Source organism: Propithecus coquereli, unplaced genomic scaffold (genome assembly GCF_000956105.1).
Source record: "Propithecus coquereli isolate 6110/MARCELLA unplaced genomic scaffold, Pcoq_1.0 Scaffold115, whole genome shotgun sequence".
Classification (NCBI taxonomy): domain Eukaryota; kingdom Metazoa; phylum Chordata; class Mammalia; order Primates; family Indriidae; genus Propithecus; species Propithecus coquereli.
Window position 1 is genome coordinate 4,532,319 of NW_012135525.1, and position 13,986 is coordinate 4,546,304.

At 33.4% G+C, this 13,986-nt stretch overlaps 1 protein-coding gene across 2 annotated transcripts in view; it reads left to right on the top strand.

Annotated features, from left to right (window-relative positions):
• The window catches only part of ANK3 (ankyrin 3, node of Ranvier (ankyrin G)), a 515,090-nt gene that overhangs the window by 484,389 nt on the left and 16,715 nt on the right, over positions 1-13,986 (top strand). The window contains exons 38-42 of one of the 2 annotated variants that reach the window (XM_012657562.1): positions 2,715-2,846; positions 3,766-3,909; positions 6,608-6,916; positions 7,196-7,286; positions 9,490-9,865. In XM_012657562.1, coding sequence (XP_012513016.1) covers positions 2,715-2,846; positions 3,766-3,909; positions 6,608-6,916; positions 7,196-7,286; positions 9,490-9,865 — 1,052 coding nt within the window. The remainder of the gene's footprint in view (positions 1-2,714; positions 2,847-3,765; positions 3,910-6,607; positions 6,917-7,195; positions 7,287-9,489; positions 9,866-13,986) is intronic. The other variant, XM_012657554.1, reaches the window with a different exon arrangement.

Here is a 13,986-nt window from a genome sequence, read left to right on the forward strand (position 1 = left end):
AATCCAAATTCTTTAACATGGTTAATGTTCTCAGAGCAATCAGCAGTTCAATTAATCCATGCCTAGGTTTCACAAATAAGTCATCTTTACAACTTTTATAATATACACATACAATCTGCATGCATATTTATCTGATGCTTTTCTTTATGCGGACTCACTTCTATGCTCAAAGATTTATTTACAATGAAAACCTTATATTACTTTGATAATGGGAAACAAGGATTTTTTGCAATATCTGTTAATATATAAACAAAACAAAGGAGTGATAGTTTAAATTTTGAATTAAAAATTTAAAAATAAGATATAAGTAAATAAATACATTCCATTTACTAAAGCAGTCGAATTCTGTGACGTGAATGAAACTGTTTATAATCAATGCGTAGAAAAGGAATATTTGGCTTGATTTCATTTCACTAAAGATGAAGACAAGGTTCTGTGTCAACTGGACAATTCTGCTTTATAGTATTGATCTTAACAGAGCCCCCAAAATCCTACACCTCACAGGAATCTGAAAAATGTTAAGTTTTATAGGTTGAGTGTATTTTTTAATGCACAGCCAAAAAACATAATAGTTAAAATAATAAATGTTCATTGTTATATCTAAAGTTATTTTGCATACCATCAACAACATATATTCCATACAATTATCTGTCATTAAAAGGGAGAAAGTGAAACTGGATAGTGAGAAAGAAGTTCATCTAAATTTTTCCGTTAAATGCCCTCTGCCCCCTGCTCACCCCCACCAGCCCATATCAAACCCTCCTCTCTCCATCCACCCAGTCCCTGCTCTCAGGTACACGCTAATGACCCAGGAGCCAAGTGGAGCCTGAAAATACAGATGGTCTGAGTAATCCTTTGCAGGTGGTTAAGAGTTAATAGTAATCTGTTATTGTATAAATATTTGCTAACAGCAAATTAAAAATATATTTTACCATTAGACATTATAATCTGAAAATATATTAGAATAAGTGTTGATTTTGCAGTATTATATGCTGAAAATTATTAGCCTATTTTCTGTAAGCAAATACAGTCCTTAGCTTGTTAGAGTAAATATTAGATGTACATATTTTTGGGGTACGTTTGATAATTTGATACATTCATATCTGATAAATCAGGGTAATTAGGATATCTGTGTCTTTGCTCTTCATCAAGTCTGCAGACAGTGGAGACAGTTTGGTGATGAGGGCTTGTTGGGCAGTAAGAGTACTGTCTCTTAAAACACAAAGAGATGAAAAACTTAAAGATTACCTTCTTCAATTAGAATTACTATATTATTAGGAAATTTAGGCATTTAAGAGAACAAAATTTAAATCTGCCCCTCAAAACCACTATTAACATCTTAATGTGCTCTGATGTTTTAGAAAAAGTCTTTTACAATGTTATACATACAATGTAATCTGCTTTTTTATTTGTAACTACACAACTTTCTGCAAAATGAATATTCTCTGATCTTGGCTTTAATGGATAAAAAGCATATCCAATAGATGTACCTCACAGTGGTATTTTTCTAACTGTGGTTCATAGTGCACTAACAAGCCATGAAATCAATTCATGCTTTGTTTTTGTTTTTAAATGGAATATAAAATAAAATGTCTGTATGTTACATGTATTAAGGCTAAATTTTGCTCTATAAAGATTTGCTTTTATTTATATAAACACTATGGTATATAATGTATTTCTAACTATAGGCCATGATCAAAAGAGTTTGCAAGCCAGCAATTCTTTTGTTCACCATGTGAATTGTTTTCAGTTTTTCAGTAATATAAGCCTGCAGTTAACATTCATGTATATAAATCCTTAGATACACCCTTACGTATCATCAGGATAAATTCCTAAAAAAATCACCTGGTCAAAAGATCTGGACTTTTTTGAGCCTCTGAATGCATTTTGCCAAACTACTAGAAATATTGATAGAGGTGGATAGAATCTTGACCAATTCCTTTTCCATGGGAGCACTTTTTCCCATTTCTTACTCTTATAATCATTAAGGTATAATACCTACCTGATAAATTTTTTTTTAATGCACAAGAAAACATACAACAAAAAGTCTCCTTCCCGTCTTTGACTCCTAAGTTTCCCCCTCCCAAAGCAGCTGCAATACTCAAATGATATATGTCTTTGCAAAGACATTCTGCATTTACAAGATTGAGTGTTTGAGTATATACATGTAGATGGACAGAAAGCTGTCTCCTTTTTATTTTTTATACAAGTGGCTATATATCATATATGATGATCTGGCCTGGAGTCATCATATAACCTCTGAATTCATGAAACTTGAAGGCACATAGAGTGGAATAGCATGTGAGTAAAAGGTGTACTTCCTAAAGATTGCTTAGGGCAAACTCTATCAGCATCTCTTGTGCCATATACATGAATTATAAACCTCTACCTATCTTGTACACAGTGTGCTCAAATTTTAGAGAATTTGGCTGAATTAGAAGAATCAAGCAACATCCTCTTTGTAAAGACCAAAAATCTTTATAAAATTATCTCTAAAGGGAATCTGATTGTAAGTAAGTACCTAAGTCACAGACAGTATGATCACTACTTTCCTGTGACATTAAGTATATAAAGATTCATGCCCAAGGCTATACTGGGGCTTTACTACAAAATTATTATTATTTTTTTTTTTGGTGGCAGTGAGCATTACTTTTATGAAACATGTGATAAAAGTAGAGTATACAATCTTAGTAACTCTTTTTTCTTTTCTACAGAACTGGCAAGGGAACTGAATTTTTCAGTGGATGAAATCAATCAAATACGTGTGGAAAATCCAAATTCTTTAATTTCTCAAAGCTTCATGTTATTAAAAAAATGGGTTACCAGAGATGGAAAGAATGCTACAAGTATGCTGAAATTATATTAACTTTTATAACTGCATATATGCAATATTTTAGATAAGACTACTGTTATGTTCATACAAATATTCTAAATTTTCTGTAAATTTTCATATAATGTAGAAAAATCAGTGATCATGAAGTTAATAGCGAGTCTTTTGAAGTTATACTTATTTATTTTAGTGTTAATAGTCTGAACTTCTGCTCTTAGGAAACTTTTTGGAAACCATGTAGCAGGGAATTTTTTGCATTTTGTCCATCGTTCTCTCCGTGACCATCAAAAGTGAAAAATAATTCTGGTTGTTAAATCATGGGACAGTCGTCAGAAACATCTGAAATTACTGCCATGGCTGGAGGTGGATGTGCAGAGAGGAAGACAGGATTAGGGAAGCAAATAGTTTGATTCAGCTTGGTCTGTGGTGGCAGAGAATTCTCTGGTATTGTTGGGTTTGGCTTGGTTTTGTTGGCTGGGGGATGGGAGTGGTGCTATATTTCAGCAAGTGCCAACCCACGATAATGTGGAATAAGTTATTGTGGGTTTGCCTGTGTCAGCCTGACCTTAGCAAGTCATTAAAATGCTCAGCATCAAATAAGAGGGTGACCTATTTTGACATCCTAAAGGGAAAGGAACTAGTTTTATTAGATCCTTTTATAACTAAAAGGAATCTAGCTGTTTTAAGGCCCCTCTGCTGTTACACTGGAATGAATACTGTTGTCCACGCAGCTTTACAAAGTGATTCTTAAAACCGTGACATCTTCTCTGTAGCAGCAAACATTCTGAGCCCTCTGGATAGTGATATTGCAGAGATGGAGTGAGAAGGAGCTCAAATGTCAGGAGGGTGGCAAAAGCAATGCCTTTGTGTGGATATTGTGTAGACTGGAAGAAAATAACTTAATTGGTCTTTCAACCTCTTTTTCTTCTTTTCAGCTGATGCCTTAACGTCGGTCTTGACAAAAATTAATCGAATAGATATAGTGACTCTGCTAGAAGGACCAATATTTGATTATGGAAATATTTCAGGCACCAGAAGTTTTGCAGATGAGAACAATGTTTTCCATGACCCTGTTGATGGTAATTGAATTTAGTGTTCATATTTAATCATTCGATAAAATTTGAAAATGTAAACGGACAAGGCAGTCACTTAAAACCTACTAAATTGTGATTTGCTTGACTTAATTTCTCATTTTTACAGCATTTTCTCTGCCAGAGTCTACAAATAATGAAGTATGAAAGCATAAGTTATCTGAAGGAGTTGGTATTTCTAATATTTAATATGACCAAATGGAAGATAATTTAATAGCTAGAGAATACTTTTGTCATTTTTAATTTTTATATTAACCCAAAAAAACTAGTGATCTCTCTTATTCATATAATTTTGAGCCATTTTTACCAAATAAGGTATTGAGTCAACGTAAAATGACAATTTACTATTCTGGGACCAAGTATTAAAGCATGCACTGAAAAAGTCTAATGTCTCACTCAAGTGTTTTAGTTATTTAGTATTATTTTAACTTCATATGTTGCCATTTATCCTCTGGAAAAACTCTTTAATCTATTATTTATAAAAGGCAGTATAATATCTAATTCAACGAGCATAAATGTAACTAATAACATAATTCCTCTTTCACATTAGCTTAATTTATATAAAGTCACTTTTTTATGTAAATTGGTGCTTTTTTTCAAAGTATTAAGAAAAGCATAATAAATATCTTACTATGTTTTCCAAGATAGTCCTGTGTTACCTTCGCAAATGGAAATTTATTCCTATGTGAATTTTGAGCAGAAAATTTGATGATGGTGTGGAGGCAGGAAGAAGAGCCAGGGATATTTTTCTACTGTTCCATTTTTAAACTAGCAAAGTTAGACAAACAATCATTAACTTCTAATTCTGCATATGTTAGGTGGAAAAAGATCTCAAATTCTTAGAAAATTTCCGCTTATTAATGTTACCGTCAACAGAAAATTTAAAACATACCTGTTATCTACATAATGTAAACACAACGAGTAATAAAGTAAAAAGTGGTTTCTTATTAAGTTTACAAATACCATAGAACCTTAGAAAAAGGTTCAAGACTTTAAAGAGACTTCAAAGTCTCTTCAAGGCTTTGTCTTATATGTGAGGCCATATATTGATAACCAAACTCTTTTTGTACTAGATATAGATCTTTTTAATATTATTGGGAAAAATAAGTAATATTTTCAGTAATACCTAACAGGTACAATGTATACCATCTGGGTGATGGGCACACTTATAACTTTGACTCAACAGTACCAAAGCAATTTATGCAACCAAAACATTTGTACCCCTATAAATACTCCGAAATTAAAAAAAAGAAAAACAATTTTAAATGTTTTTTTAAATATTTAAAAATTTTTAAAAATTACTCTCATAAAAAAGATCATCAGAACACAACAGAAGTAGTCAGTGACCTTGAAAGCTTCATTTAATTTAAACATTTTAAAATTAGAATGTCATTAAAATAAGTTCACAAAGGCTTTTTGTTGCTGTATCTTAATATTTTATATTCCTTGTTTAAACATTTCTTAGGGAAATTTAGGAATGTATGTATGAAGTAAATTTCACTTATGCGGGTTATAAACCTCAGCTAATCTTAGCTGACTTTTCAATAAGATTCTGATTTATAGGTGACCATGACTGAAAAATGTCCACTTACCTATAGCGATTTGAATTTACAGCAACAGCTAAGTTTATATTGACCTCAGACCGATGGAAAAATTAGGGTTTTGTTTTATAGACCAATAATTCAGAAAATGTGCTTCGTTGCCTTTTTTCCCGTCTCTCCTCTTAGCTGAACTTTTTGTGAAACTTCCTTTCCTCACCATGACCAGACTATTGTTGACTTTTCTCTCTGCTAAAGCAGAAAAATACTTCCATAGTCCACATAGCAATGTTCAAAACAAGGGATTAGCTCCCTCCTTCCCTTTGTGTAGGCTGCATAATAAACTCCGTGTTTCATAGCATTGTTGTGAATATTCAGAGTGCTCTTTGCAAATGGTTTTCCTACTATCTCTGTTGTGTATCATTTCTTTTTTCTCTTGGATTTGTGGCTCTGAGTGGACCCCGTCACCAACTTCACAAAGACCTCCATATACACCGCAACCCTTTCATCTCTGTCACATTATGACACCCAAAAACTTTACATGGAGTCTTTTCTACTTTGTCTACTTTTTAAATCCTTTTCCTAACATCTCTGTAAATTTTTTCTCACTGCCACTGCTCTAAAATCTAATAATCACTTCTTTCCAAAGATTAAATTCATTTTTCTTTGCTGTAAATTTCATGTGAACAAGAATTACAGTCAGGTTGCATTGATCATATGTATAGCTCTTAAGTTCTAGGTAATTACAAAAATTGGTTTCTTGTGGCTTGCTGTATTCAGTCCACCACAGTATGAATTTTGCATGCTAAATACAGGAAGATAATAAATTTGGCCATGGAACAAGTGTATCTTATATAATGACAACTGACTTTATATTCGATTAAATTAGTTTGTATATTTAAATTGTTGTATTATAATTACCAAAATTGATAGAAGTAATCAATATCTTAATATTCTATTTTACTATAGTTTACACTAGGCTTTTTATTTCATTGTATTACATCTAATTGAACTAAACCAGTAAATTTATCATTATTCTGTAATTCATCATACATTTTCATACCTAATATAATTTTAGTCATTCCATGTGTTTTTGTTTGATGTATTCTAATTCATTCCAGTCAGTCCAAATGTACTGTCTTCCATAGGTTATCCTTCCCTTCAAGTGGAACTGGAAACCCCCACAGGGTTGCACTACACACCACCCACCCCTTTCCAGCAAGATGATTATTTTAGTGATATCTCTAGCATAGAGTCTCCCCTTAGAACCCCCAGTAGACTGAGTGATGGGCTAGTGCCTTCCCAGGGAAACGTAGAACATTCAGCAGATGGACCTCCAGTCGTAACTGCAGAAGATACTTCCTTAGAAGACAGCAAACTGGAAGACTCAGTGCCTTTAACAGAAATGCCTGAAGCAGTGGATATAGATGAAAGCCAGTTGGAGGATGTATGTCTGAGTGAGTATCCTCAATACCTCGGAAGTTTGGCTGGGGCCCCAAAAGATGTTAAACCTGCAGAGCCATTGAAACAGACTAGAAAAGTAGGAGTAAGCTCTGAGCAGCAGGAGAAAGGAAAATCTGGTCCTGATGAGGAGATGATGGAAGAAAAACTCAAATCCCTATTTGATGACATTCAACTTGAAGAAGGAGTAGAGTCTGAGGAGATGACAGAAGAAAAAGTACAGGCTATTCTTAAACGTGTTCAGCAAGCAGAACTGGAAATGTCTTCAATTACAGGTTGGCAGAACGAGGTATCAAGCGGAAACCTAGAGGCCCCTGCTCAAGCTCGAAGAATAACTGGTGGGTTACTAGATCGACTGGATGACAGGTATGGCTGTTTCAAAAAAAGGAAAGTGAAACACAGGTTACCTGTTAATAGTTTGTTTTAAATATAGGCTTTTTAGCAATGACACTTTCTAAATTACCATTCCAGTTTGGGGATAATACCTGCTTTAAAGGTCAGTTCATTATGTTAAGCTGGAGAGGGAAAGAAAGTGAATTTAAATTTAAACATATTTTCAAAACTATCAGAAACCTGAAGTAAAATGCAAGACATTTTATATACATGCCAAAGATGTATATGTTGTCTTTCTTTTAGAAGACTACTCTTTTCCAGTTTATTACTTGCATTCTTCCTTTCATATAATCAGTAATTATTGTTCATTCAAAATAAATAAAAGTCCAAGTCTTTTAGAAACATTTCTATTATTTCTTAACTGTAAACATAAATATGCTCATTAAACTATTTATTAAAATACAGGTAAAAAAATAAATACAACCCTATCACCTGCCAATAACCATCATTAACATTTTGGTAGATTTCCTTTCTTCTTGCACAATTTTTAAAATTGTAGAAAATGCAGAGAAAAAAGTCATCTGTCCTCCTCGACTAGGAAAAACACTTATTTTATATATCCTTCTATTTTTCCATATGAATGTTATTTTTCATAATCTGAAATATATAATTTTCTACTTCAAATAATATTTCCATGATAGATATTTGTTTATAATCAATGTAATTCCCTGATCATGAATCTGGTTCATTTTTATATTGGCCCCGCTCTAGAAAGGTGAGAGTCTAGAGTCTCTTAAGACATTGGTTCAAATCCCACCACCATTAGGTATGTATATTGTGACTTTGGATTAATTTCTAAGATCTAAGAACATCACTTTAATCATCTTTAGAAATAAGAATACTACTGCCTTCTTCAAAGAGGTTTATAGATTAAAAAAGAAAGCATGTGTCATGCCTACCAAATGACTAATGCGAAAAGTAATCTCTCAGTAATAGTAGGCATTATTTTTATTTACACACATATCAGACTAAAATACATTTTACTTCAGTGGCAACTAGTAATAAATTTAGGTTGGATGAAAATGAACTGATATAACCATATTTAATATTTTCATATCACTGCTAAGCTTCTTGCTCAATAAAAATTCCCTAAGAGGGAATTTACAAAACTCCTTTTGAAAGTGGAGGCATCAGTGACTTCTGTATATGGCCTACCAAAGAAACTATTGAAAGAAAACAAATAATACTAACTTTGATACCTATGTTCAGATATAGTCACATAATTTATAGTTGCATATCAGGAAATAGACTTTGATGTAGGAAAGGTGTTCATGATTATTAAACGGGCTGAAATTCCTTGTTTTATATAGTTTCTGCCAGTGAATTATGTAGAAAAAATACTAATGAGTCATAGAAGTAGGAAAATGCCAGTAACTTTGCTCCTGGTATAAGCATATGTAGGGTAGGAGAACTTAGGCAAGCCATGTGGACTTGGGGATAGAAAATTAAACAGAAATCATAAAGGTATGTATTATAGGATCTTCCCAGTATGCTGGGATTGTTTGTCCTTACTCATACAGAATAGGGTGTGCCATCAGGCTTTTTCAAATAAATGTGTTCAGATAATCAGAATCAGATTTAAAAGTATACACACATACATTATATATATTATACATATAAAACTTTGCACCTAATTATTGCCTTCTACAGGTAATAAAGACACTCAAATTAATATACAAGCTACAAAATAAAATGAAGAACAACCTATACTGAAACTAGTAATAAATTAGAGGTCAATTTAAGAGAACATATTGGAAAAGACTTTTAATAGTTAAGGGAAAACAATTCTCACACAGGTGGAAGCAAAAGGTAAGCACCAACACACTGATCACCATTGAGGTCAAGAGTGAAGAAGGATGAGATTCGAATAAAGGTATACGGTTAGAAAACTGTAATGGCAGGATTTACAATTGAAAACATACAAAGAACTGGAATTTGGAGTTCCTGGGGATGCCACAAGAATTCATTTTTTTCTTTGTCAGGAGTTTTTTGTTTTTTAACTAGTGATTTTAAAGGCGTTTTGAAATATCCTCTTAAGATTGGTGGAGTTGGAACTTTAGGTATTTTATGCCTTCAGAAGTAGTTAAAAGACATGGTTGTTAAAACGTTAGAGCTTCTGAAGCCCATTTTCAGCCATATGTTGCCAGTATAAATTTGCACATTTTATCTTTTGCAGCCCTGACCAGTGTAGAGATTCCATTACCTCATATCTCAAAGGAGACCCTGGAAAATTTGAAGCAAACGGAAGCCATGCAGAAGTCACTTCAGAAGCAAAGACAAAATCTTACTTTCCAGAATCTCAAAATGATATAGGAAAACAGAGTGCTAAGGAAACTCTGAAACCAAAAATACACGGATCTGGTCGTGTTGAGGAACCAGCATCACCACTAGCAGCATATCATAAATCCCTGGAAGAAACCAGCAAGTTTGTAATAGAAGAACCTAAACCCTGTGTGCCTGTCAGTATGAAAAAGATGAGTAGGACTTCTGCAGATGGCAAGCCACGGCTTAACCTCCATGAAGAAGAGGGGTCCAGTGGGTCTGAGCAAAAGGTAGGTCTCCTGGTCATCCAGTAAGCTATCATTTAAATTGCAAGTACTGATGCTTTGCTTCTTTTGATTAATCTTGTAGCACTGGGCCCAAGGTTCTTTACTATTTCTAAATTACAAATGTGTGAAATTGTAGCACTGATGGCAGAGGTAAAGAAAGTACTGAGTAAAACATGTTCCATTTGATCGTACCTTCATTCATTGGGTAGGAAAAAGGATTATCTCTTTAGTCATTTTTCAGAAGGGAACAGAATCACAGAGATGTTAAGTAACTCCAACCACTTTCTGACCCTTTCTGGTTTGCTGGCATAATTTAAAGAGTCTATCACACCTGACCCATTTAAGGTACGTTTAAAAATTGAAGAGACACAGTTCCCAAGCCTAAATGTGGTGGGTTGACAGCAGTTAGAAATGCAAAGTTAGAAGTATCATTTTTTAAATTTTCGTATCTAAGTTGACAATTGTTTTAACATTTGTTTCGAATAATTTGAAAACCTTACTGTGATAAATTTACTTGCTCTTGTACTTATGGTTTTGTGGTACCATCTAATAGATTTTTTTTATTCTTTGAGGTTTACTATTTTTAGATATTACAAATATTTTAAATGGAAATTATGACTGATAGATGGATGTAAGAATAAAAATCATTTCTATTTCCTACATTTTTTTTTTTTTTTTTACTGCTTTTTGCTCTCTCAATTTTTGACTCTTTTCATCAACTATGCAATAGACACAGATTGAGAGTTATACATCTTTGGAATAGTAGCACTTGGAGTTTTCCCTGAGACATGTCTAGTTCATTTAAGACCCACTGTAGTGTTTTGGGAGAAGAAAGACAAGTCTTTTCTAAAATGGTGAGTTCGGGAGTAGTTTAAGGTTTAGAAAGACATAGTAAACTCCCAGTCACTCAGGAGCTAGTTAATTGAATTATCAATTAGTCATATCCTTTCCTTTTCCCTTCTTTTGTCTACTCTCCTACTAGTTAGAAGGGAAAATGAGAGGAAGTAAAATCAATAATTAAACATTGACTGAATCAATGGTTTTTCTTTTAAGCTTTTCTGTTTAAATTGTATCTTTTTCAGGCCTTTTGTTGACTCCTTCCTGACAAATGTGGTTTCGCATATTGATTTCTGTCTTTCACTTGACTCTTAGTGAATTTAAGCAGTGAGTTTGGATGGAATGTCTCCTTTTAAAATGCTGTATGTTCCCTTTTAAAATGAGCCCACAAAATATAGGGAGAAGTAATAACAATGATATTTTTCCTATGAAGATTTATTCTGCAAAAACCTATTAAAAATCAACATAGATATTCCAAAGGCAAATTACTATACAAATGTAAATAAATATTGCTGTGTGCACACATATTGCTCATTGAATGAGGTTGAAAATAAAGTTTTTAACCCTGAATGGAAACTCAGCTGAGTTTGTCAATAATGGAAGATAATTGCTAGTAGAAGGCATTTTAAAGATTTCTTAAAAATGAGTTTGTGCCTTTGGTATTTGGTCACCAGTCCTCCACTTAATGCACAAAGACTTCATGATCATAAAAATCCATAATAAAGCTTCTGGGAGATATGAGCCTGACCTCACACGAAATCTAAAGATGTTTAGGATGTATATTTTGGCTATACCATAGTATATTAGCAACTTACTAGGTTATCTGATGTATGATCTCAGAAAACAGCCCCCTTTTTATCCCCTAAAAAATCAGGTCAAAAGTCCGGGTGCGGCTCTTACACGGATGACTGCCTGCTGTTACAAGGTAAAATTCTGCTATTTTCCACGTGACCCATGGCAAGGAGTACTGGGAAAATTCCATTTGGTCTCCTAGTTTCCCTCTTTACCAATTCCTGGAGAATTCTCTAAAAGGAATCCTGATCCTGAGATTGTGCTATCTACCATCTTCTCTCTACCCTTCCCTTTCAGGTTAGCAGAGACTCCAGGGAGAAATTGGAAACTGAAACATTGGCCAAATGGCCACTTTATGTAAGGGGCTGGTCTCAAATGATGCTTTGGAGGATTATGGTATAATTGACATTTAGGTTTGTTGTTAATGTTTACATTAACTTATGTTCTTCTGCTCTTGAATTTACCTAAGTAAAAACCTTTCCCCAGTTTAAGATTCTATGTATGGATAATTCATACTCAGTTTTCCCTTTTGCCTCATCCAACCCATTAATCCTGGGATGCTGATGAGTAACTCCTTTCTTTCATCAGCATGAATTCCTTTTACCTTTCTCTGTGTTCTTGAACCATTTCAAGGACCTCCTTCCACAATACTTAGATTATTCTAAGTGTCCTGAATTTACTGTCCTTTTCTGACAATTTAAAAGTGTAATAGGGAACACTCAGTTCTCAAGTCCTTACTCCTTGTAAAGAAAGTGGCTGCTATTTCCATTTGAAACCATGTTAGTCAGTGGGGTATTTTGTTCAGATGAAATTTCCTACAAAGTCATGGTAGATATTACTGTAAGATTTTTAAATACTTGTGAAGTTTATCTTTGATGAAAAAAATAGCCTCACTTATTATCTACTCAACTGACATTTCATAAAGCATTTTATCTAACACCTACAGCTTCTATTATACTTATTTTTTCACTATTTTTACAAGTATTGCTATACATTTTTCCAATGAATGGCAATTACAACTTCTATCTCCAGGACTATTAGATTTGAAGTAACTAGTGAACTTTGAAAATAAAATACAATAAAAAATAATTCTGATTTTCAGAGTTCCACCACTAAAATTTAGAACTAAAATCACTCAGTAAATATTCTTCACCATGGTATTTAAGTAAAAGCTAAAAATATTTTTTCCTTTGAAGTATGAATTATTTGCCGCTTGGTAGTTTTTACTGATTCCTACTCTTACTGCCTAAAAATTAATCTTTTGTGCAATAACTGTTTTATTGTTTGTATCATAGTCTTCTCAATTGTTTAAAAAAAAAGACTTCTAGTTTGCACATTTATTCCTTCATTCATTTGAATAAACTCTACCAATTATGTGGTCCAAATTACAAGGTTACACATTCAAGACAAATGAATATTGATTTAAAACTAGTTTTAAAAGAAATACAAATATGAATGTTTCTTCAAACTAATAGCAGCATGTAGTGGGTTTGTTTTTTTTTTTTAAGAGATGAGGTCTCGCTTTGTTGCCCAAGCTGAAGTACAGCGGCATGATCATAGCTCACTGCAGCCTTGAACTCCTGTGCTTAAGCTATCCTCCTGCCTCAGCCTGCTGAGTCGCTGGGATTATAGGCATGAGCCACCCACCCAGCTCAGCATGTAGTTTCTGATGCAAAAAAGGCTTTATAATTATTTTTAATAATTTATAACTTAATGACTTTGATCTTTGCATTATATACACACACACAAAGTAATTTCATTTAGAATTCTGCTCAAAATTTTCTTCCATTTAAATTTTTTTTAAAGATTCTCACAAATATACATCATGATTTTCCTTAGTGGGTAAGAAACAGCAAATGAATGTAATTCTCTCTTGATTTCCCTTCTCAGAATGTCTTTTGTTTTAAGTGTGATGGTAAAATTATACTAAAAATGCATTTATCAGGACTTGAAAGACAGTGAGAGTGGTTCAAGTTCAGAGGAAGAACGGAGAGTCACTACCCGAGTTATTCGCCGGCGTTTGATTTTAAAGGTATCCTGTAGCTGGATCATTATGGGCGCTGCTGTATTAGAAACTCCTTTGTTGTGGTTTCGAAATTTCAGCATGCTTGATAATGAAATGGCTCTGTATGTGTTTCTTTGCACACTTGAAAGCTTATAAAAACAACCAAAAAGGAAAAGCCATGTTGCATGGTACTAAGTATTCTGTGTAGGCCTATTTGACATGTGGCAGTTGTAATTTTATCTTAGAATTCTTGGAATCTGTATCCTGCTTTCCTTGGAGAAGTGTTATATGTGTGAACAAAGATTCTATCTTGGTGAGAGAGTAGTTCATATCAAATGAAATGCTCAATTGAAACCTCAGACTGTAATGAGGTATGAGGTAAGACAAGGAAGAAAGAAAATTAAAAGGCTTCCTTCTCAGTCTCAAATAATTCCTACTGTCTTAAGAATTTTTAAATGGAAAGTAGTTTCCTATAATCAATCAATGGCTG